This window comes from Balaenoptera ricei, chromosome 1, assembly GCF_028023285.1.
Source record: "Balaenoptera ricei isolate mBalRic1 chromosome 1, mBalRic1.hap2, whole genome shotgun sequence".
Classification (NCBI taxonomy): Eukaryota; Metazoa; Chordata; class Mammalia; order Artiodactyla; family Balaenopteridae; genus Balaenoptera; species Balaenoptera ricei.
The window spans coordinates 17,870,256-17,895,817 of NC_082639.1; the positions used below are offsets into that span (position 1 = coordinate 17,870,256).

A 25,562-nucleotide genomic window follows, 5' to 3' on the forward strand; every position below is an offset into this window, starting at 1 on the left:
TTATGTGACCTTGGTCAGATTTCTTGGCTTCTCTTGGACCTCAATGTGCTGATCTGTAAAATAGGGTAATGAAATAGAACCTACCCCCTTGGGGTGAGAGTGAGGATTACATGAGATAAGACACCTAAAGCACACAGTAAGGGCACACAGTAACCACTCTGATTACCATTAGACTTGGAGGGCTCCCCCTCACAATCCCACAGATCTCTCCTTCTCTCTTCCCTTTTCTCCATCTCTCCTTCTCCCCACTTTTTTTTCTACTTTTACTCTCTCCCCTGCCTCTCCACCTATTCTAGCAGGGGCAGCATATTAAATAGTATATTAGAAAGCGATACATGCTATGGAAAAATAAGTAGAGCCAAGTAAGGGGAGGTAGATTATAGTATTAAACTGGGCGGTCAGGATGGCCTCCTTGAGAAAGAAATGTTTAGCAAATCACCTCAGGGAAGTAAGGGAGTTAGGTATACGGACAACAGAGGAAGAGAGTCCATGGTAGGGCCTTAGGGTGAGAGTGTACAGAAAAGTGAAGAGGCCAGTGGCTGAGCAGATTAAGTGAGGGGCAGAGTAGAGGCGAAGTGGGAAAGGTAGCTGGGGAGCCAGGTCTGGAGAACATCCCAGGCCACAGGAGGGACTATGATTCTCACTATCAGTGAGGTGGGAGCTGCTGCAGAGTCTGGAGCAGAGTGGCATGACCTGACACTTTTTTTTTTTTGTTTAATAAATTTATTTATTTATTTATTTTTGACTGCGTTGGGTCTTCGTTGCTGTGCACGGGCTTTCTCTAGTTGCAGCGAGCGGGGGCCACTCTTCGTTGTGGTGTGCAGGCTTCTCATTGCGGTGGCTTCTCGTTGTGGAGCATGGGCTCTGGGCACGTGGGCTTCAGTAGTTGTGGCACACGGGCTCAGTAGTTGTGGCTCGTGGGCTCTAGAGCACAGGCTCAGTAGTTGTGGTGCACGGGCTTAGTTGCTCCATGGCATGTGGGATCTTCCCAGACCAGGGATCAAACCCGTGTCCCCTGCATTGGCAAGCAGATTCTTAACCACTGCACCACCAGGGAAGACATGACACATTTTTTTTTAGGATATTCTTTTTTTTTTTTTTTTTAATTTATTTATTTATTTTTGGCTGTGTTGGGTCTTTGTTTCTGTGCGAGGGCTTTCTCTAGTTGCGGCAAGTGGGGGCTACTCTTCATTGCGGTGTGCGGGCCTCTCATTATCGCGGCCTCTCTTGTTGTGGAGCACAGGCTCCAGACGCGCAGGCTCAGTAGTTGTGGCTCATGGGCCCAGTTGCTCCGTGGCATGTGGGATCTTCCCGGACCAGGGCTCGAACCCGTGTCCCCTGCATCGGCAGGCAGATTCTCAACCACTGTGCCACCAGGGAAGCCCAGACATGACACATTTTTAAAGGAGCGTTCCGGCTTCAGTGTTGAGAGCAGACTAGAGGGCAAGGGTGGGGGCAGGGAGACCAGGGCCTTGTTCAGCTGAGAGATGGTGGTGGCCTGGTGCACCCAGGCAGGGAGAATATCCAGACTCTGCATATGCTTCAAAGGAAGAGCCAATAGGACTCGCCAATAAATTAGAGCTGGATATGAGAGAAGAAGAGAGGAGTCGGGATCAGCTCCAAACTTTTTGGCCTGAGCAACTGGAAGCTGGGAATTGACTTTTACTATAAGATGGGGAAGTCTGCACGTGGGAGGGGGTTTGAGCAGAGGGACAGAGTTCAGGATTGACTGTATGGATTTTGAGATGTCCGAGTGAAGGTGTGAAAGTAGGCAGTTGCACATTTGAGTCTGGGACTTAGAGGTCTGTAACAAAGACACAATTTAGAAAACCATTGACATGTAACAGTAGACGATATTTAAAGCCATTACCAAGGGAGTGAGAAGGGGTAAAGAAGGGATCTGAGGACTGAGCCCTGAGGTCCAGGAGAGTACTGGGTGAAGTACTGAGTACTGGGTGAAGGTGAATATCACAAAGTCACGGAGCACAGGTGCAAATGGGGCTTTACCGGAAAAACTTGGAAGCAGAGGGTCAGCCATTGAATGAGGCATTGGGTTGTCCGTCCAACCTCTTGTCATCATGTGGAGAGAGATATGGGGGTCAGGGCATAGCTGGAAACATCCTGGAATGTGCTCCAGGAGAGGGACCCCTCATCCCCTTCACTACTTTTTTTTGGCAAGTGTGAGGTCAGTCTTGCAAGTAAAGAAGACGTGTTCTGAGCTCAGGTACCAGGGGAATTGTTTGCAGTGCTGAGGGCCCCTGGAGACCCCAGGGGAAGTAGAGACCATGTGGAATCATTTCTGCTTTGGGAAGGGAGGCCCCTCTGGAGCCCACCTGCTATCTCACTGCTAGGAACCTGGAGTGAGTCCCCAGGGTCTTCCAGTAAAGTCCAAATCATTTTTCCAAGGTCCACCCCCTGACCTGGGGCTCATGAAACATAAGCCTGCCAAACGGGCGTAGAAATCAACAAGGGGAAAAATCACCTGAGCTTATAAGGCACTTCCAATGGTGTTGGCAATGCTGGAGGAGACATTAATGCTAGAGGGAGGCCTGGAGTAATAGTACAAAGCCCATTGTGGAGGCCTGAGCCATCTGGCCATGAAATCTGTGCCAAGCCTGGGGAGAGAGCCCCAGGTTCAGATGGAGGAGTAGTCTGGAGGCATTGGACTTGCTCCTACAGTAGCTGCATGAGCTTCTTGACTTGTCTGAAGGTGTTAACCCAGAAGCAGCAGGAGATATTGGCCAGTGAGTGTGGTTACTCCCCTGGTTGGCCAGCAAATAGTCCAAAGCTATGTGGTTATATCCTGAGCTAAGGATTCATGATAACCTTGACAGTGAGAACCCTGGCTGTCCCCATAGTAATTTCCTTTCTATGGTTCCACCTATCTAGGGGAGGAAAATCTGCATAAAATAGGGAAACCCATGTACTTAATACCCAGGGGTGTCTTGTCAAAGGTACCAGAGGCTGGTGCTGGGAATGTTGCCTTGCCCACAGATCTTGGGTTATTATGAAGGTTGATATGCAGGTGGCATTATGTCCAAGGAGAAAGCAAGGAAGGACCTATATTTAGAATACAAAACAGTTTGGGGGTTACAAAGCGCACTGCTCAATATTCTTCCAGCTGGCCTCAACATTATCCATGAAGAGGATGAGAACATGATTGTGAAGGCCCAAGGCACAGCAGCTGGGAGCAATGTCCTTGCCATTGTCAGAGAGTGAGATACCAATAAGGTCTCCCATAGGTGGGCATGGTGGAAGGGGGTAGGAATGGTATATTCAGTACTGTGACAGGTTCATGCCACAGGCCCTGGCCTGAGCAGCTGCTCGAGGCTGTTTAGCATTGCCTGTTCAGATCTGGAAGAAGAGGGGAGAGGTTATTTACCCCTCCACCCCAGTCTATTTCCTGAGATTGCTTGCCTATGTTCTTGCTAGATTTGCTGGGATCTGTCGTGTGCCTGGGATGAGCTAGTTGATCTGTCCTTTCTCAGAACATTTACCTCCATAGGAACCCAGGAGTCACCATACTGCCTGACACATCAGGGGGACTTGTTCCCCTCCTAGGTGCCCACAGAGGATGAGGGAGTGGCTAAGGTAACTGCTCCTTGAGCCAACCATACCAAGGCTCATTTGTACCCACCACCTGCAGGTGGCAAGTGTGGAAGAGCAAGCGAATTCCATGTGGACAGATGGAGGGCAGTGCCGTAAAGATAATTCCATCATCATATTATATCATACCTGGGAATTCCAGCACATGAAAAAGATGCTCGTCTGAGCCTTAAGAGTCTAGGTTCTACCTGCTTGGTGGAAGAGAACAGTCACCCCATGTACCTAAACCATGTTCATGGTGGTCAGAATCCATGGCAATTGTGAACTAGTCAGAGCCAAAGGTCATTGTGCCACTTTGAGCCACCTTGAGCCGCAGGCCAACGTTCCTGGCGAGTAATAAACATTCCATGAACACCAGTGACTTCACAGGTCAAATGAGTCCTCACTGGACTCCCTCAAACCGCCGTGGTAGTTACACTGTTGTGATAGGTCCAGGCGTGCATCTAGTGCACTAAAGTGGATATGATGACCACATAGTCTTAATCAGCTTTTTCATTCCAGATGCTCTCTTCAAGATGCAGTGCCTTACTGTGGGCTCATTCATATGTCACATATAGATCGAGTTTGTGGCTGAATTGTTGTATCCATCTCCACAGCAGGGGTTACCATATGGACATTCTCCTAATGGTCCCGTTTTGGGTGGTCCAAAGGCCTGGCCATACAGCAAGACCATTAGCAATGGCCCATGAAGCTGTGTAACAGGGACTATTTACAAAGGTGTGGGCAGGCTATAGGGAACCCACAAGTGTGGTGCAGTACCCCTGGGCTGGTAACTGGGGGGATGCTACTGCCCTGGGGCCAAAAGGGAACTGGAAGAAGGTCTTGTAGCGAGAGCCTCCTCTGTGATGACCCAGCCAGCCTTCAACCAGCCCAAGGCAACCCCACAAGAGGCAATAAGCATCCCAACCTCCTCCTTCCCTCTCATCCTCTGCCAGGGATCCCTGTCGGCCAAACTCAACTGGAAGCCACAGGGTAAAGGAACCTGATGATGCAGGTTGGCCCCCTGGCAGAAAAGGCAGAAGGATGGAGAGTGGGCCTGGAGGGCAAGTAGAAGATACAACACACAAGGGAGGGTTGCGATTTTAGATAGGGCAGTCACAGGAGTCCTCACTAGGAAGGGATCATTTGAGCAAAGACCTGAAGAAGTGTAGTAACTCATCGAATCCTCACAGCAATTGATAAGGCCATTTTTTTAAATTAATTAATTAATTTATTTATTTATGGCTGTGTTGGGTCTTCGTTTCTGTGCGAGGGCTTTCTCTAGTTGCGGCAAGTGGGGGCCACTCTTCATCGCGGTGCGCGGGCCTCTCATTATCGCGGCCTCTCTTGTTGCGGAGCATAGGCTCCAGACGCGCAGGCTCAGTAGTTGTGGCTCACGGGCCTAGTTGCTCCGCGGCATGTGGGATCTTCCCAGACCAGGGCTTGAACCCGTGTCCCCTGCATTGGCAGGCAGATTCTCAACCACTGCGCCACCAGGGAAGCCCCAAGGCCATTTTATAGTTGAGGAAACTGAGGTACAGCACTCAGCTTATTCATCATCCAAGATCACACAGCTAAGAGTTGATAGAATTGGGATCTAAAGCCAGAGAGTTTAGCTCCAGGTATCCTGCTCTAAACAAAATAGGATATAGAAAAATCATCATAAAATGAAAGGGCAGAGAAAATGTCAGGACATATAAGACTGTGATTGACAGTCATAGATGTTATTTATTGAGCACTGACTGTATACGATCCACTGTGTTAGGTGCTATGAGGGGGATATACAGATGAACAAGATGCTGTGCTTGGGTTTCCCTGGTGGCACAGTGGTTAAGAATCCGCCTGCCAATGCAGGGGACACGAGTTCGAGCCCTGGTCTGGGAAGATCCCACATGCCGTGGAGCAACTAACCCCATGCGCCACAGCTACTGAGGCTGCGTGCCACAACTAATGAAGCCCGTGCGTGTAGAGCCCGTGCTGCACAACAAGAGAAGCCACCGCAATGAGAAGCACGTGCACTGCAACAAAGAGCAGCCCCCGCTCACCACAACTAGAGAAAGCCTGCGCGCAGCAACAAAGACCCAACGCAGCCAAAAATAAATAAATAAAATAAATAAATTTATTTATTAAAAAAAAAAAAGATGCTGTGCTTGCCCTCAAAGACTCTATAATCTAGTTGGAGAGTGGGGAGGGAGTATAGAAACATTTACAAACCAAATCCCAGCAGATCATCATACATTCTATCGTAGAATTACAGATAAAATGCTGGGAGACCACTAAGGAAAGGGACTCATTAGAGCTGGGCTGAGGGAAGCTTTCTGGAGGTGGTGGCTTTGGAAGAAGCAAAGAATTTTAACAGCAGAAAGGGAAAGGTTAGGGATTCCAGGGGAAGAAACCATGTGAGCAAAGATGTGGCTGCATTTGGGGGATGGCTGACCACCTAATTTCATGAGAGCACAGGAGACTTTTGCTAAGAGAGATGATTTTAAGTGAGACACCAATAAGGCATTAAGCCACACTGGATCCCACAGCGAGGCAGAGACTTCCTTCTCAATTCTCCTTAGGAAAGTCTCAGCTGAGTGCTGGCATATCTTGCAAACGCTAACACTCACTAATCTCCCTTTTTAACCCAAATTTTACAGATTCAGGTCTTCAAATGGGCAACCAAGCTCTGGTTGGAACTTCACAACATTGTTTTGTTTTCACTGTCTTTATTTTGACCATTAGGTTCTATTTCAAACAATGATACTGGTCTTTTTTTTAATTTACAGATAAATTATTTATTTTTATTATTATTTTCCTTTACAGATAAATTTATTAAGGAAAATATAGTTGATTTAAAGGGACAATATTTAGTTACACATTCAGGTGGTTCACAGCTATGGCAAAAATCACAAAGGTGGTACACTACTGACTGATGTTTAGGATACTCTAGTATAGGGTAAAAAGCATATGAGGGAGAATAATGGGGGGAAAAGGTTGGGAAGGGGGTCAGATCATGGGGGGCCTGAACACCATGGTGAGGAGTGTGGCTTTTATTCTATCAATCACAGCAAGGCGTTGACTCCAGAATAGGCAATGATCATGCTCAGAGCTGCGCTTGGCAGGGCTTGCTGTGGCCTCTGAGTGCAGGGGGAGGGGGAGACTGGAGGCTGGGATAGCACTGGGGAGGCTGTTGAAAGACTCAAGGTGAATAGGTAGAGGGCCCTGGACCAGGGTCAAGGTGGTCCAACTGAAAGAGAGGAAGGGCTGGGTTCAAGAGCTCCCATCAGGTTGTGTCATAGTGTGCTATGCGGCTGACCTGTTGAGTACAAACTTCTTTTCAAGAGGCAACAAATTTCAGCCTCTAATCCTCCTCTCCAGTGTGATTTACTAAGAAAATTCAATAGTCTCTGACTGGGCTTTACTGAGGAAAGGTAACAACAGAAGAGGCTAGCCCACTGCAGTCTCTGGGACCTCGTTAGGGGGAATTGGAAGTGCAGTCAGAGATGATGGAGAACATAGACTCCCGTCTCCTCATTCTGTGTTTCCCTGCTGGAAAAGTCTGCTGTCGGCTTGACCGCTTGTGGTGATTCATTCTATTCCATACGATGAACATCTGATTTTCTAAGACCTTCAGCTTCATTTCACTGAACATAAGCCGTTCAAGGATCTTGTCCTGGAGGGCAAAGCAGGTGTGCAGCCTCTCCACCTCTTTTGTGTTCAGGCAGTTGCTCTTGGGTTTGGCTTCGCAAGTCTTTGTCTTCTCTTCCTAAACTCCCCATCACCACGAAAAGAGGACAAGTTGGTTAATAGTGATAATCCTTTCCCATGCCAGCTGAGTTACAATCATCTTAATCAATTTCACGACCAGCATCTAAGGAGAGCCTCTTTGCCACATCCTGTGGGTGAGAGAATGGGGCCCAGTGAGAGAAGGTCCCTTTCTCAGCCTCACCCAGCCTGCATGAAAGCCCCCAAACTCCCAGGATCCAGAGCTGCCTTTGGTTCACAGGAATAAGTGAAATGGCCCACTAATCTGCACCCACCGAGGACTTAAAACCCTTAACCCAGATGTATGTGTCTCCAGAGCTTGTGCTTTTCTCAACATGCCTCTTTGAGAGTTTAGTCAGGCCTCATAAAATCTCCAAGTCTCAGTGGTCTCATGAAATGCTCTTATCTCTGTCATCTTTATCTGCTCCCTCCCCCACCACTGCATGCAGTTGGTAAGGACACAATTTTTTTTTTTAGGATTCAGCTACAAATTCCTAGCCTTTAAAACCATTTAAGAATTAAATATTTCAGACATGCAAAAAAAGTAAATATTACAACAAATACCCATGATCCCTAAAATATCACAACGGTAACTGAAGTCCTCTGTGTATTCTGCTCCTAGATTGTTCCCCTTCCTCCCTGAACCTTATCTCAACTGCAATACTGAATGTGGTATTTATTTTTTCCTTGCATTTCTTTATACCACTTTATACCAGTTCTCAGTGGGAGGCGATTTTGCCCTCCCCTGGGGACATTTGGCAATGTCTGGAGAAATTTTTGGTTGCCACAAGAGGGGTGAGGAGTGCTATTGGCATCTTGTGGGTAGAGGCTAGAGATGCTGCCAAAAATCCAGCATTGCACAGGACAGTCTCTCATCACAAAGACTTATCCAGCCCCAAATGTCAATCGTGCAGAGGCTGAGAAATCCTGCCTTAATGTACTTTCACTATACATAGGCATCCATAAACAAGGCAGGATATTGTTTTGCATGTTTTTTAACTTTACATAAAAGACGTCATAATCTAGGTACATTTCTGCTGTCTTCATTATTCAGTTTTAGAGATTTATCTATGTTATACATGTTTTTAAATTTATCCATTTTAATTTTTCCCACTTTAAAGCAGTTGTTACTGTTGTCAAAGCATGTTGTCATCAAACATGAAGTAGAAGAGTCTGGGATGGGCCCTATTCTTCAGCTGAGACAACTGAAACTTTGTGAAGGAAGTGCTTTGTCCTCTATCACCCAAGAGGGAACTGCAGAGCAAGGTCTTAGACCAGAGTCGGATTCCTTAGTCTTGCCGCATTGTCCTGACACCTTCCCTGTCTTCCCACCCCCCAATCTAGCTGTGACTATCCCATCACCCTCAGCTGAAGCTAAGGTCCCTCTTGCTCACCTGCTGGGGCTCTGGGGGCGTGAGCTTGAGTTCATACTTGACCAGCCAGTTGCTAAGCAACAGCAGAAGGAATAGGAACCCAAGCAAGGCTGGCTTATAGCTGATCAGCCAAGCCATCAACACTCCTATGGTGCCTGAGGAAGCAAGTGTCCCGTGGAGATTCCTAAAAAGAGACATTAGCTCCCCCAGCATTATGGCTTGGAAGCACCCAGGCCCCAAGGCCCTGCCTGTCTCCTATCTAGGACAGTTGCCCTCCATGACAGGAGTCATGGCTGCCCCCTCCTCTGAGTCATAACCGGGCCCCACCCCCAGCTGCCGCATAACAATAATATTAACTACTCCTAGATCTTCAGCAGCCACTATGTGCCAGACTTTGACAGGCAGTTCACAAGCATCATCTCATGACATCCTCACAACAGCCAAGTGATGTAGGCTTTCATGATACCTCAGTCATTCAACAGTACTTCTGGGCCTAGTCGCGAGGGATAAAATGGCCAGCAGTACAGAGCCTCGACCCTTGTAGAGAGGGAGACAGCAAAGAAAAATTATCCAAAACTTGGAAATAAGGCAAAAAGATTTCTGCAAGCTCGTTCACAGTCATATTAGGATATTGTCTAACTGGCCCACTTATTTGTCACCTGATGCTTTAGGGGAAGGAAATTTTATTGAGTTTAATATTTAATACTGATTAGGGTCCTGACTCTGTAAAGTCAGATGGAAAAGTTGCTCCACCAATTTCACTTGGGTATATCCCCAAAATTGAAAGCAGTGTCTTGAAGAGATATTTGTACACCCACGTTCATAGCAGTATTATTCACAATAGCCAAAAGGTGGAAGCAACCCCAAAATCCATCAACAGATAAATGGATAAGCGAAATGTTGTATATACATACAGTGGGATTAGCCTTAAAAAGGAAGGAAATTCTGACACGTTACAACATGGATGAACTTTGACGACATTATGCCAAGTGAAATAAGCAAAAAGCAAAAGCTATTTGATTCACTTATATGAGCTATCTAGTGTGGCCAGATTTGTAGAGACAGAAAGTAGAATGGTGGTTGGCAGGGGCTTGGAGCAGAGGCGAATGATGAGTTGTCGTCTAGTGGGTATAGAGTTTTACAAGATGAAAAGAGTTCTTGAGATTGTTTGCAGAACCATGTGAACGGACTTAACACTAGTGAACTGTACACTTAAAAATGGTTAAGATGGTAAATTTTATGCTATATGTATTTTACTACAATTTAAAAAATTAATTTAAAATGAATTAAATTAAAATTTTTTAATGAATTAGTTATTTCTGGGAAAAAAATGGATAAGTTGCAAATGATTTTTGTTTGCAAATAGATGCAAATGAATTCTGTCTGACAGAAAAGAAAACCTCAAAGTTTACGGTTTTATGGCCTTGTAGGACATTATTTTTTGTCTTATTCAACTTTGCAGTCTTATTCCAGCATTCTGTGTTCCACTGACCAGTGACTATATTATCAGTTTCTCATAGTTTCCTTTGAACCATCTTTATCATCCTGCTGTTCTCTCAAGAACGAGTTAAAGGACTTCCTTGGTGGTGCAGTAGTTAAGAATCCACCTGCCAATGCAGGGGACACGGGTTTGAGCCCTGGTCTGGGAAGATCCCACATGCCGTGGAGCAACTAAACCCGTGCGCCACAACTACTGAGCCTGCTCTCTAGAGCTCACAAGCCACAACTACTGAGCCCACGTGCCACAACTGCTGAAGCCCGGGTGCCTAGAGCCCGTGCTCCGCAACAAGAGAGGCCACCGCAATGAAGAGTAGCCCTTGCGCTGCAACTAGAGAAAGCCCGTGTGCAGCAACAACACTCAACACAGCCAAAAATAAATAAATTAATTTTTTTTTAAAGTTAAAAAAACAAAGAATGAATTAAATAAATCTTTGACATGTGCTCACTATTTTGTATGGGAGTTCTTTATGTTCAAATGTAAATTTTAATGATTATGTTATTCTAATATATTCAATCAGTTGCCACTTGTTGGGCCTTAGGAACCTGAGATAAATACTTTTATAAAAAATAAATTTATTTATCTATTTATTTATTTATTTTTGGCTGCCTTGGGTCTTCGTCGCTGCATGAGGTCTTTCTTTTTAGTGGTAGCGAGCGGAGGAGGCTACTCTTTGTTGCGGTGCACAGGCCTCTCCTTAAGGTGGCTTCTCTTGTTGCAGAGCACAGGCTCTAGGCGTGCAGGCTTCAGTAGTTGTGGCACATGGGCTCAGTAGTTGTGGCTCGCGAGTTCTAGAGCACAAGCTCGGTAGTTGTGGCACACGGGCTTAGTTGCTCTGCGGCATGTGGGATCTTTCCACACCAGGGCTTGAACCCATGTCCCCTGCATTGGCAGGCGGATTCTTAACCACTGCACCACCAGGGAAGCCCAACACTTTAAAGTTAAATCTTTGTACACATACTTAAACTTTTCACTAGAATGTTTTCCTGAAAGTGGAATTGCTGGGTCAAAGGGTATGCATAGGGCTTCCCTGGTGGCGCAGTGGTTGAGAGTCTGCCTGCTAGTGCAGGGAACGCGGGTTCGAGCCCTGGTCTGGGAAGATCCCACATGCCGCGGAGGAACTAGGCCCGTGAGCCACAATTACTGAGCCTGCGAGTCTGGAGCCTGTGCTCCACAACAGGAGAGGCCGCAGTAGTGAGAGGCCCGCGCACCCCGCGCACCGCGATGAGGAGTGGCCCCCGCTTGCCGCAACTAGAGAAAGCCTTCGCACAGAAACAAAGACCCAATACAGCCATAAATAAATGAATAAATAAATAAATAACAAAAGTGATTGTTTAAAAAAAAAAATTCAGTCTCTATTTAAAAAAAAAAAAAGGATATGCATATTTTTTAAATCTAATTTTTAATTTTATCAAACTACTAAGCATGCAAGCCAGTCAGCTAGAACTACAGGGTTTAAAACAAACAAGTTTCCATCTCTTATCTCATCCCTTCCTACCCTCACATTCTACAACTCAAACAACCAATTTCAACTCTTTCAGCTATTTCTCCTGGTATTTATCTTGATATATCTGAGTAGTATGCTTATACTGTTATTTCTGAATTTCTCAGTTTTGAAATTATATACTATCTTTTCATGATGGAATCTGGGTATTTAGCTCCGATGAAGAACCGCTTTCATTCCCACTTTGTCCCCTCTTCTGTAAATCCCTCTCACGCCTCTCCTCCACAAACTTTCTCTTTCCTCCATTCTCCCCATATAATTCTAACCCTTTGGTTAAAACAATATTCATTGCTTATGTTATTATAGACATGTCAGTGTAGTTCACAGCTGAACTGTGTGCTGTATTATGATTACACTTTCTTTCTGGCATAGCTTTTAGTTTTCCTGAACTTAATTGTCTCTTTTTTTCTGTTAGCTTAGTTTAAAAAAAAAAAAAATCAACTTCTTTGATGTAAAATCGACATAAAATAAAATACACCTATTTTACGTGTGTAGTTCAATGAGTATTGGCTAATGTATACACGCCCCAGTCAAGATAGAAAACATTTCCATCACCCCCAGCAAGTCCTTTCCAGCTCTTTTGAAGTCAACCCCCACCCTCATCCCAGGCAACCACTGATTGGATTCTATCACTAGAAATTGGTTTTACCAGTTCTTGAACTTCACGTATAAATGGAAGTATTTTTTGAGAATTATACTTTGAAGACACAAACTTGTAAAAAAGCGATTACAGCTCTGTGTCCTAGAGGAAATAAGCTTGAAGAACACAAGGCCTGTTCCAGTGTTGTGTCAGTGAAGGATTCCTGGAGGTATTAAAAGAATGAACCGCCACCACCATCAGCGACATTAGAAAGAATTAACCTGGAGTGGAAAGCTGTCATGTATGTGGGGATGGGAGCATAGGAGTGGGAGGAGGTGCGAGTGAGGAAGTGCAAATGGGGAGGGGGTCCAGACAGAAGACAGAGCATGAACAAAGCCCCGGAGGCGATGGCAATCCCGTTTGGACTCACATCTGGATTTCCTAACTTTTGTCCATTTTATTACCTCGAAACTCATTTGCTCTCCAAGATTTCCCCAGTCGAAGCAGGACAATTATGAATAGTAAATACGATGATCTACCAGTTACATATCAGTGTTTTCCCCTGTAAACTCTTTGAGAGCAAGAACTTCATAATTAAACCCTTGTCACGTAGTAAGCATTAATAAATATTGGTTGAACTGACGAATGAGTAGGTGAATGAATGAATGAGTGAATGAATGAATGCGTGAATGAACGAATGAATTTATGAATACACGCAAGTCCCTGGAGGAAATGGTTGCTCTCGGAGGTACAGTCTGGCCCAGAAGTCCTAGAATGGGGACCGTGCTGGGACCGACCCCGAAGGCTAAGGAGACGCTCTAGGAAAGCTTCGTGCAATTTGCCATGGCGCCGCTCTAGCCTCGAGGACGCCGCTCTATGGCAGCGGGGAGGGCGGGGCCGTGGGCGTCTCCGGCTTTATTGTTCGGGCGCGGCGGGAGCGCGCGGAGCGCGCTTAGCGCGTGCATACGCGGCGGCGGTTGGCAGCGCGCGGACTGTGTGAAGTGAAGCGAGGCGACTCCGGACTCACGGACCGACAGACCGAGCGGCCCTTACGGCCGTCCGCAGCCAGGCGGCCCGAGATGTTGTCTGGGAAGAAGGCAGCAGCCGCGGCGGCGGCGGCGGCGGCGGCGGCGGCGGCCGGGTCGGAGGCCGGTGCCGGGGCAGCGGGCGGCTCGGAGAACGGCTCTGAGGTGGCCGCGCCGCCCGCGGGCCTGTCCGGCCCTGCCGAAGCCGGGCCGGGGGCGGCCGGGGAGCGCACTCCCCGCAAGAAGGAGCCCCCGCGGGCCTCGCCCCCCGGGGGCCTGACTGAGCCGCCGGGGTCCGCCGGGCCTCAAGCTGGGCCTACCGTCGTGCCTGGGTCTGCGACCCCCATGGAAACGGGAATCGCAGAGACTCCGGAGGGGCGACGGACCAGTCGGCGCAAGCGAGCGAAGGTGAGGCCCGACCCCCGCCCTCGAACTGCAAATCCCGGTGCCAAGCTTCCCCGAGGTTGTCCAGCCCGCATTACCCCCCACCCCCGCGAGCCCCGGTCTTGGACCTTGAGCCCCCTGCCCCCCCGACCTCCCCAGTCACCGACCTCCACCCACCTCCCCACTAGCTGGCTGGGTGAGGTGGGAGAAGGGAAGGTCTTTGCCTGTGGTGAATGCGTCTTCATGCCGTGACCGGGCCGTCCTGGGAAAGGGGGATCTCGGGGAGGGGTATTTTACTCATTTACATCTCGTACACCTTTTCATTTTCTTGACTGGGAAAAATGGCTCCCTGACGTGGAGTTATGGTTGGCCTTGCTGGAGACATATATCATTTGTTTGTCCACAGATGTGTCTGGAAGCTGCTCAGCAATATTTATGTGTTTCGGCCGGGAGCACGTTGAAGCTGTAGGGTGATGCTAAAGAAATTGCCTTAGCCTTGAAGACCGAAAAAAAGGAACTTTTTTTTTTTTTGGAGCCCTTTGCTGTGTGCTAGAGAGTTTTACTCTTTGTCCTTTTATCTTGTCAACGATCTTTTGATGTAGAGTTTTACAAATGAGGAAGCTGATTAAGAGGGTTAATATCAATTAGTCAAGGTGTAAATATACGGCAAGAAAAGGCTTTGTCACAGGACAGTATATACAGACTCACATCTCTGGGTGCCAGATGCTGTGTTCAGAGCGTCACCAACTTTTTATTTTTGCTAAACACCAACTGGCAGGTTTTGCTAGCCCCATTTCAGGAATGAGTAAGCTGAGGCACACAGTTTAAGCAACTTGCCCAGAGTCGCAAAGCTAAGTAAGTGGTGGAACTGGAATGTAAGCCCTACACTTACAATGTGATAAGGTGTCATCAGCCTCTGAAACAAAGGACCGCATGTGACACCAACAGTGAGCAGGGCACTGGGGCAGTACTAGGGCACAGACTTTAGACTTGGCCCTTTTCTGGAGATTTCATGGTACAGTTGAAAAAGCTGGAAGTATATGTACATATAATTTTAAGTAACTAAATATTTTAAATTATGTAATTTATGCATATTACAAGTTTTCTATCTCTATATAATTTAAGTGGATATACCAAGTCAGTGTGTATGAGGAGCTTCTTGAGTGTTGCCCAGATTGAGAGCCCTCAGATTGAATTGCCCAGTTTTGAGAGATCTCTCTCCAAGAGTACTCTGCTCCAAGTATAAAGGAGGGAAGTCTGTGGCGGTGGGGGGGGGGTGGGGGGGCGGGTTTAACCAACGCATAGGTTGGCAACTCCCAACTCTCTGAAATGAAATAGAGGGCAGAAGCCCAGTTGGGTTTTGATTTGACTATTTCAATAGAAAATTTGGCCAGAAACCAGATGATCAGTTTTTTGTTTTTTTTTTTAAGAGAACGAGGCGTCTCTTATTTATTTATGCATGCATACCTGCCTGCTGGGTCTCTTAGTTGCTGCACACGGGCTCCTTAGTTGTGGCTCGCCAGCTGCTTAGTTGCAGCACACAGGCTCCTTAGTTGTGGCATGCAAACTCTTAGTTGCGGCATGCATGTGGGATCTAATTCCCTGAGCAGGGATCCAACCCAGGTCCCCTGCATTGGGAGCACGGAGTCTTAACCACTGTGCCACCAGGGAAGTCCCTCATATATTTTTTTTAAAAACAGGTTTATTGAGATAATTCACATACCATAAAATTTACCATTTTTGAGTATGTAATTCAGTGATTATTAGCATATTCACAAAGTTGTACAACCAGCACAATATCCTACAGTCAATTGTAGGATATTTTCATCACCCCCAAAAGACACCTATACCATTAGCAGGCACTCTCCATTCGTCCTTGGCTCCAGCCCCTGGCATTCACTAATCTTTCTGTCACTGTGGATTTGCCTTTTTTGGACATTTTATGTAAATGGAACCATATACTATGTGGCCTTTTGTGTCTGGCTTTAGCATGTTGTCAGGGTTCATCCATGTTGTAGTACTTCCATTCAGTACTTGATAGCTCACTGGCCAACTAATATCCCAGTGTACAAATATACCACATTTTGTTTATCCATTCATCATTTTATAGACATCTCCACTTTTTGGCTATTGTGAATAATGCTGCTGTGAACATTTGTGTACAGTTTTTTGTGTGAACATGTTTTTGGTTCTCTTAGGTATGATACCTAGGAGTGGAATTGCTGGGTGGTATGGTATCTCTGTTTAACTTATAGAGGAGCTGCCAAACAGTTTTCCGTAGCAGCCACATCATTTTACATTCCCACCAGCAATATTTGAGAGTTCTGATTTCTCCAATCTTATTGACACTTGATAATGCCTTTTTATTATAGCCATCCTAGTGGGTGTGAAGTGGTATCTCATTGTGGTTTTAATATGTAGGCTAAAGATGTTGAATTGAGTATCTTCTCTTGTCCTTATTGGCCATTTGTATATCTTTTTTGGTGAAATGTCTATTCATATCCTTGGCTTATCTTTAAATTGTGTTGTCTTTTTATTGAGTAGTTAGAGTTCTATATATACGGTGATTACAAAAGTTTTAAATTTTGATTTCCAGTTTATTTTTTCTTTTGTCCCTTTTGCTTCTAGTGTTCCATCTAAGAAACCATTACCTAATCCAGTGTCATAAAGATGTACTCCTATGTTTTCTTCTAGGAGTTTTATAGTTTTAGCTCTTGCATTTAGGTCTATGATCATTTTGGAGTTAATTTTTGTACGTGGCATTCTTTTGCATGTGTGTATCCGCTTGTCCCAACACAATTTGTTGAAGACTATTCTCTCCCCTTTGAATGATTGACACCCTTGTTGATTGACCATAAATGTAAGGGTTTATTTTTCCACTCTCAATTCTATCCCATTGATCTATATTTCTGTTCTTATGCCAGTACCACACTGTCCTGATTACTGTAGCTTGGCAATATGTTTTGAAATCGGGGAGTGTGAGTTCTCCAGCTTTTTTCTTTTTCAAGGTTGTTTTGGCTATTCTGTATCTCTTGCATTTCCATATAAATTTTAGGATCAGTTTATCAGTTTTTGCAAAAAGGCAGCTGAAATTCTGATTGGGATTGTGTTGAATCTAGATTAATTTGGGGCTTGCTATAAGATTTCCTTGTAATTCTCCTGTGTTTAATTTTCCTTTGTGATTAGCTCTGAAACTCTCAAAAGAAAAATGGGTTATGTGTTTATTTGGTGAGCAACTAGGAAGTAAAGAACTGGGGAAGCTGACCTACGTATTCATAGCTAGTCTTGGGAACCAGAGGAAACAGACCTCAAGGGATAGAGTATCCATAAAGGAGTAAAATGGAAGCTGAGTCCGCTGTAGATAGACCTTGCTTCAAGGCCTTGCCTCAAGAGTTTATGCAGGGGATATATCTGTATTTTATAGCCTGGGAGCTTATTCATTTTGGGGGGGGGGGGGGACACTTTTTTTTTTTTTTTTTTTTGGCCACACTGTGCAGCATATGGTATCTTAGTTCCCCGACCAGGGATTGAACCCATGCCCCCTGCAGTGGAAGCAATAAGTCTTAACCACTGGACTGCCAGGGAAGTCCCTGGGGGGGACCCTCTTTTAAAAACAATTTATATATGCATAAACATGTATATAATTATATAAATAAGTAAATATATATATAATTATGTAATCAAAATTAGGTTCAGGGTATTGGAAGGAGTCCATGCAATTGAGGGTCCCTGAGGCTTAAGTTTCATTAGTTTCAGAATAAATTCACCTCTGAATGTCTATGCTAACATTATGGCAAACTATTTAAGGTTTGAAATTGTTAAATTGGGCTGAGACTTTGGGAACACCACACAGCTTAAGGAATGGCAGTCTTGAGCTGGGCCTTGAAAAAGGACAGAATTTTTTAAAGTGTTCTGGAAAAGGATGGACTTCTGGAGTTAACTCATCCTCCTGTGATTCCATTTTCTCAGAAAAATAAATCCTACCTTGTAACATTATTAGGTTTAGATATAATGTAAATAAAATGCTTATTGCAGTGTCTGGCATAAGTAAGTAGGTACCCAGTGATTAAGTACTACTAGGGAAGAAAAGAAAGTGAAAAATGCTTGGAATATAATAGAAAGTGGTTTGAGAAGCAACAGGGAGTCCAGAGTGGACAACTGAATGTTGGGAACAATGGGCAAATGAATTTAATTGGAAATGAGGTTCTTCTAGGAGCAAGATAAGTTGGCGGGATCAGTAGTGTTGTAGAGTTGTATCTAGGTTGTAGAGAGCCAAATCCTAGATATGTGCTGTCCTGGATGGTAGCCACTAGCCACCTATGGCTATTGAGCACTTACCATGTGGCTAGTAGATTGAGGGAACTGAATTTTTAATTTTAATTTAATCCTAAATAGCCACATGGTAAGTGCTCAATAGCCACGGGTGGCTAGTGCTACCTTATTGGAAGCACAGATAGAGAACATTTCCATTATCACAGAAAATTCTGTCAGATAGCATTGCACTAGATTATGAAGTATAAGTGCTGTGAGAATTTAGAGAAGGGAAAGATATATTTGTAAGTTTGGAAGACTTAGGGAGTAATTTGCAGAGGAGGTGGGCCTTGAATTTTAGGCATTGGATTTACAGAAAAGGTGGGAGTAGCTTTTAGGGAGTTTAGGGATGATTTTGACTAGTGTGTTAGAAAATGATTAGAGGTAAATTTGACTAGTTAGAGCTAGAGAGTTTATATGCTGGTTTGACAGTTTTGGCATTCATTTGGAAAATGAATGTATTTGGAAATACGTACAGTGTATTTGGAAAATTAATCTGGCAGTTGTGCCCTAGGTGAATTACAAGGAAGAACTGTTAAAAGACTGGAGCTTTAAGGTGGTTGGGAAGTGAATGAATCACTGTAGCAAGGGTGTGGAAGAGATAGGAGAGACTAGAGATATAAATTTGAGAGTCACGGGTGTACAAGTGAGAACAAGTACCCTACTGACTCATCTGCCTGTTGGGACACCTTTTTGTACTTGGTTATAAGTAGTTGTAGCACCTCTGAAGTCTCAGAGGATTTTAGTTAGGGATAAAAGATTCCCACTCCTTTATGTTCATAGCATCCATTCTTTTTCTCAGGGGAATAACTTTTATTTTTTATAGTTTGTATGATTCTTTCAGATGGTTTTTAAACTTTTTCATAAGTGGAGAAATCCATTTTTACAAAATATAATTTTATGCATAATCCCAAAATAAAATACTACTTGCCTGTTTTATATCAAGTTTAAATTTATAACATTTATTTTAGTTGTCAGTCTTTGAGACAATGAGGCTATTTTGGTAGAGCCAAATTTGAGAGTGGAGGTTAAGCATAATAGTTGCAGCCTCAATAATTTCTGTATTTTGTTTATGAAGTATTGTACTGATTGACAAGTAGTGGTAGTGCAGAAGGTTGTTTCCTTGTTTTTAGCTTGTCTTTCCATCTCAGGACACTCTCTCAGTTGAACAGAGATGGCAGAAGAAATTTTATTCTTCAGTCTACCCAAAATTGAGTTACCTAAGTAGTACAACTTCATGTGTTGGTGATCTCTAAAGGGTTATGGTTTGGTTTAACACATACGAGTACTCATGTTAAAAATACATTTTAAAATTAATAAATGAAATCCCAAAAAAATCCAAGGGTTCTGTGGAACACAGTTCTTTTTCTGTTGTTGTTAAATACTACTTTAGATATTCTTACTCCTATCTCTAGGTATTTTGCTGATCTCCTTTTTTTCTTGAAAGCTAAGAGCTCTAGACCAGCCTCTTCCAAGTGTATTCCTTGTTAGTAGTTATTACATCAAAACATTGGATTAAAAAATATTAAAAAAGATTGTTTTTGCTGTGAAACTTCTCAGTACTTTTAACATGTATTATGACGCTCCTAGAGGGGGCCTATAAAGAATGTAGTGCTTCCCTAACTTTAATCTTGAATTCATTTTTCCTTCAAAGGGCATGGTGTCTTAGGCAAAAGCTGAACTACTTCAGTAGAGAGGATCGTATATTATTGTTTGTGTTTGTCTCAGAATTTGCACATTGCCCAATTCCACAGTAGGCACTTGTTAAGTGATTATTGATTGAATGGGTAGGATTGATGGGCAGGGGATTAAAGGGCTGAATCTTTGGGACAGGGAGAGATCAAGCACTGTTGAGGGGTAAAAGGTGAAAGGAAGCTGCATACTGTAAACATGTATTACATTTTCTAACCCAGCTCCCTCTTTGAAACTTTTTTCCCTCCTTGCTGCTTTACCCATTATCCTGAGGTCTGTTCCTAACAGTTTAATCTCAGTCAAGTAGGATAAAGTTTGTTATCTGCATTTTTGGGAGATTTTATTGTAAAGTCTCTGAGATGTTTACCTGATCAGGTTTTTTTGTTTGCAACTAGAGTTTCAGCTTATTAAGGGCAGAGATACTCATTCATAATCATTTTCTCCATTGTGCCATGTTCTCAGTTCAGTATTTGATAGATAAATACAGTTATTCATGTGTTAAATAAAATTCTTAGAGCACAGGTCAAAGCTATTCAATTTATCCATAATTATTTCCATTTTCTAACCCAATCCCTGTTTTCAGTAAAACTCTTAACTCCCCTAGCTACCTACTCCCCCACCACCCAAATCCTGTGGTCATGTCATTAAAAAAAAAAAGAAGACAGATAATAGCAGCCAGCCATCTGGAGCGATTTCAAAGATATTTCGAAAGTTAAAATAGATTACATTCACTGTAATCCACAGGACGATGCATTTCAGAAATCTAATATATTATATTTGGAAGCCATGTTGTCTTTGCCCTGTCTCCACCTCCAATAAATACTTTTTATTTTATTCATTTTATCTTTTCATTGAATCCAGAATAGAGAGCTGTTGTTTCTGGGGCTTCCTTGTTAGGGTGGGGGTCAAAATGATGATTTGACAGTGTTCCAAGGTTGATGACTATTTGTAATACACATTTTAACAAAGAGGTCCATAATAATCTTCCCTATCCTAAGTTGCTTTACCCCCCAATAAAACATTCATTAAGACTGCTTCCTCTTTCTACTTATTACCTGGTTTTCCCCTTTGTAACCTGTGTGAATTAGTAGTAAGGCTTGTAGTCTCCATTTCCACATGACTTATTCCTTAATTTGTTGTAATAAGGATTCTTTGCTCTCGTCATTCAACTCTCTTAGGTCACCAGTGTTTTGTTTTTGTTTTTGTTTTAAGCAAATGTACCTTTTTATTGTTTCAGTTTGACTATTGCCATTTGCAACTTTTATTCCCTGCCCACCCTCCCAACTCCTCAATTTGGTTTCTAGAATTCTTTTGCTATTTACCTGTGGAATAGTAGTTAGAAGTACAGATTGGCATTAGACAGACTTGTTATTCTAGCTAACTGTATTTTTGTCTGACTGAGGGCTAGTTTAGTCTTTTGTTGAAACTTCCAGTATGTGAACGTGATATATATATACATATAGATGCACACACAAACACACAATTTTTATTTGTAGAGAGCCTCAGAGTCATTGATTTGAATTTCAATACTATGATGTAAAAGTTACAGTTTGGGCTAAATCTGAACTGACACAAGATTATTTCACGAGAGATTTTGTTTTTAATGGTTACCTATTATGAGCTAGCTTGTTCCTTGTTATTCGCTTATTTTCCTTAAAAATTGAAGTTAGAAAACAATTCATATTTACTGATGGTTCCAAACTGAGCTTCTGACTTTAGATGTCCATTGTATTTAGCTTTCCCTGGTATAATCTCCATATAGGTAGAGTACAGAGAGATGGATGAAAGTTTGGCCAACCTCTCAGAAGACGAGTATTATTCAGAAGAAGAGAGAAATGCTAAAGCAGAGAAGGAAAAGAAGCTTCCCCCACCACCCCCTCAAGCCCCACCTGAGGAAGAAAATGAAAGTGAGCCTGAGGAACCATCTGGTGAGTTGTAGTAACTAACCACAGTTTTGTTTTATCTTAGAAATAAGAATAAATGAATTTATTCCTATTCTGCAATGTTCTTTATGTCTTTGGTTTATACTCTTATATTGGCCACGCGTATTTTTGTGTGTGCACATGTACATGTATACACACATAAATATACATGCATATATACATAGTGGTACTGACATTCTTTTTGTGTGTGTCTGTACATATAGGAGGAAAGTAAAGAATGAGGGTAGAAGGATAATGGCTGTGTAAGGCAGCTGGAAAGTTGGAGAAAATGCACAGAAAGCCAAACCCGAAGAACCAAACCTTTCAGTGATAACTCTGATTCAGAATTTAGAGATAGAATGATTCAGAAATTATTCTGGCTAAATTATGCCATTTACTTCATGGTTAGATACTTTCAGATAAAACCTTCGTGGTGTGGATCAGTTTTGAAAAGGGTCTTTTCCTGGTGAACAAAGATAAAAATACATTCTGAAGTCAAAAAGAAAAGACTTAAGTGCCTGTTATTGTTTAGTTATTGAGCCCTCCAGTCAAAAGAATGGTATAAGAAAAGGCTATGAAGAGATTCTAAGGTCACACAATCTTCCCTATGACATTGAAAGATTATTGGAGCCTATAGTACTGTTTTCAGAGGTTCAAACATCTTAAAAGAATTCTCACTAACATCCCCTCAGTGAGTCCTACTGAGGATACCCAGACCAATTAGGAATACCCTTTTGTTTTGGAGAGACCAAACAAAAGTAGAATCTTAATATTTCATATCTTCTGCCATTAATGGCTACTCTTTAACTCTTCTTCGAAGAGTTTGAATTTTTACTAAGTTCTTCTCCTTAAAATACTTTCTGTATTTCCAGTAGCTCCAGGCCCATTCACCTCACCAATTCTTTTAGAGAGCATTACAAATCAGGTGTTAATTTAAACTTAGATTTAGAACTTATCAAACAGATTCTGGCTAAAACTCAAAAATAAAAATTTATAATTTACAGTAATTGTAATAAAATATAATAAAAGAATACAGTTTGAGAGCATTTAGAAAAAGATAGATTCTGGGTTTAAATCTTCTCAGGAATCAGATTTCCTAAGAATGGTTTTCCTAAAATTTTCTTAAAATAACTTATCGGACAGTTACTTACTGGGAGTGGTATATTACCTTTGGGAGTAATGTCCCTGAGGCAAACGTACCTCAACAACACCTCCTCTCTTTTTGTTGATTTTTTTTCCTCCTTTTCCTAGTCTTTTACATTTAGCTCTCTCCCCTTCTTTCTGTCCTTACTCCCAACTCTTCCCTTGACTCTCTACTCCTTTCTTCTATATTCTACTTTGATTCTTGCCTTTCTTTTTTTCTACCTTTGCTGTAGATTTGCTAATGAGATACATGGGGATAATCCTTTTGATAGCTGTTATATAGCTCCAGAGGCTGCTGATCTCTTAGTTTAAGGACTCTATTATTCAGTAGATGATCTGATATCTCAGATACTGCCTCACCCTCTTTTTTGTGTAGTTGTCAGTGTCTCCAGTAAGAAACTGATTTACCATAAGGTATCAAGTTGATATACACTTTGTCCTCTGAAAATTTTAAACCAAGTCTTGGTGTTTTCTTTTTTGTGAAAGAGGCTTTTTATTTTGTTTTCCTTCTTCCATAAATGTCAGATATTGTTCCTACAAAGAGTAAATATCTTTTTTAAAATTATTATTTGGTTGTGCTGGGTCTTAGTTGCGGCAGGCAGGCTCCTTAGTTGCAGCTCGCAGGGTCCTTAGTTGTGGCATGCATGTGGGATCTAGTTCCCTGACCAGAAATCAAACCCGGGCCTCCTGCATTGGGAGCATGGAGTCTTATCCACTGCGCCACCAGGGAAGTCCCCAAAAGTAAATATCTTAGCAAAGGGATTTAGGATCTGGGGAACTGTCTTTATGCCATTATGTTCTAATTAATTTTAATCCAGTGGTTTAGTTTAAGTTTTAAACTATTTAATATTCTGGAGAAAATTAAAGTTTTGTTTCTTAAGTTTAGGATATCTTCAGTGCTCAGAGGTGTGCTGATAACAGCCAAAACTTACCAATTATTTGTGGTTATGAAAATAAAGTTATTTTTCCTCTAAAACAACTCAAAAACATTTTTTTAAACATTTGTAGGGTGAATTAGGGAATACCTACCCTGGAAAAGTAGTGGTAGCTTACTGGCCTGCAGAATTTAGAAATAGTTTGGGTCCTCATGGTGAATAAATATTATCAGGGAAGTTCAAGTATGTAGAAACTGTCCAGGGTTTCCAAAATCTCTTGTCTTATCCGAACTAGTTTTTTCACTTAAGTTTTCATTCAAAAATTGAATGGAAGCCTTTTGCCATATGCGTATCTTAAAATCTTGAGAGAAGATGTGGGTCTGGTTCTTTACCAAATCTTTTCAGTTATTTTAGGTGATAACTAGACATTAACTTACTCTCTTAAAATATATAAGGTTTGAATACATTTCATTCTTACCGGCTTTTAAACATGTTTAGAAAATTTTGCTTTGCTTTCCACAGTGTTAATCTTAAGAAGAATAAAATATTTTGTTAATTATGAAAGCACGAGGTATTCTGAAGTCAGTGGGTAAAATGATTTGACTGGAGAAGATTCCTCTAGGAGAGTTCTAAGAGGAGGCCAGAAACGAAGGTTGGAGCCTTGGTTACCAGGCTAAGGAATTTGAACTTGATGTCCTTTAAGCACTGGGAGGATCTGGTCATGGGTAACACTGAGGTTTTTTGAGTGAAGGTGCTGTACCAAAATACGTGTTTTGGAAAAATCAGTCTATGTGCTCTATAAGGGCAAAGTAAAGGAGTAAAGAGACTGGGATTGGAGAGATGATTTAGGCTATTTTGGTAATTGAGTTTACTGGATTTTGATCAATGGAAAAATGTTCTCAATATCAAAGTTGAATTTTTTGGGAAACGAGGTTTGGGTTTCAGGAATTCCCTGGTGGTCCAGTGGTTAGGACTCGGCGCTTTCACTGCCTGGGCCCGGGTTCGATCCCTGGTCTGGGAACTAAGATCCAGCAAGCCTGCACGGCGTGGCCAAAAAAAAAGGAGGTTTGGGTTTTTTTCTGTTTGGATTTATTTAATTGGGAAAAAGTTCTCTGTTCTGGGTTAAACACTGTTTGTAGATTTGTCAGTTTTTAATTATAACAATGTGGCATTTAGTTCTGTGGTAGTCACATGGGTAAATGTATTTTTCATACTAAATATTGCTGCTTATGCTTAAAATTCACCTAATTTGTTTTCTTAAACATTTCCATGTATTTTTATATTTACTATACACTTCTGAATATATTTGTTTTAACAAACGATGGCTTTATTTGGTTTTCCGGTACCTTTTCTATCAAGATAAAAGTGGCAGCTGAGCCTGAACAGGTTGTCTTTGGAATTGAGTGTTTGGTTATTAGTGGTGTCACATAATAGTGGAGCATCTATAAAATAGAGTAAAATCTCGGTTGGAGTTTACATACTGGTTTAGAATAATTGCCGCTCTGTTAAAGTAGCTTTCTATTGGAGAAAAGCTTTCTTCCCTTCTTGACTCAGTTGTTACCCTGTATACCTTAGATTATTCCTCAGTGAGGTTTTACTAAGTTAACTAATTTGCTAGCACTTCGCTTTTTTATTTTCATACAAAACATAGTTTTTTTCCCTTCACTGCCTTTCAGCAGTTGAAATTTTGCAGAAAAATCTCACTGGTAGTTCCTGGATTTAAATTTTGTATTGGATTACTGTTTAGGAACTCTGGTTTGGGATTCCTGTTTAGGAACTCTAACATTTGGGGTTAGAAATAGCTTAGTTGTGTATAGCTTAAGATTTGTATGGAAACTTACTCTAAAATAAATAAAATGAAATTTGAAATGGGTTTTTAAGATGCCTTTCTTAAGACGTCTTCACGTTAATGGATTTCTC

The 25,562-nt window shown here is 42.6% G+C and overlaps 2 protein-coding genes across 3 annotated transcripts in view; one reads left to right on the plus strand and one right to left on the minus strand.

Moving 5' to 3' along the window:
- Positions 1–7,045: 7,045 nt before the first annotated feature.
- On the minus strand, positions 7,046–8,921 carry TEX46 (testis expressed 46). Its single transcript, XM_059912984.1, has 2 exons — positions 8,730–8,921; positions 7,046–7,243 (listed from the first exon to the last, which is right to left on the minus strand). The coding sequence occupies exons 1-2, from the start codon at positions 8,919–8,921 to the stop codon at positions 7,046–7,048; spliced, it is 390 nt and encodes a 129-aa protein (XP_059768967.1).
- Positions 8,922–13,227: 4,306 nt separating this feature from the next.
- The window catches only part of KDM1A (lysine demethylase 1A), a 62,707-nt gene continuing 50,372 nt past the window's right edge, over positions 13,228–25,562 (plus strand). For both annotated transcript variants that reach the window (XM_059915799.1, XM_059915807.1), the window contains exons 1-2: positions 13,228–13,723; positions 21,465–21,630. In XM_059915799.1, the coding sequence (XP_059771782.1) occupies positions 13,370–13,723; positions 21,465–21,630 (520 nt within the window). In that variant the 5' untranslated portion in view covers positions 13,228–13,369. The remainder of the gene's footprint in view (positions 13,724–21,464; positions 21,631–25,562) is intronic.

What these genes read in the sequence shown, in the direction of transcription:
- TEX46 (XM_059912984.1), bottom strand. Translation starts at nt 8,921, where the DNA reads ATGCTGGGGGAGCTAATGTCTCTTTTTAGGAATCTCCACGGGACACTT. An exon ending in CGCCCCCAGAGCCCCAGCAG is followed by an intron (nt 7,244 to 8,729) that starts GTGAGCAAGAGG and finishes TTTGCCCTCCAG; the next exon opens with GACAAGATCCTTGAACGGCT.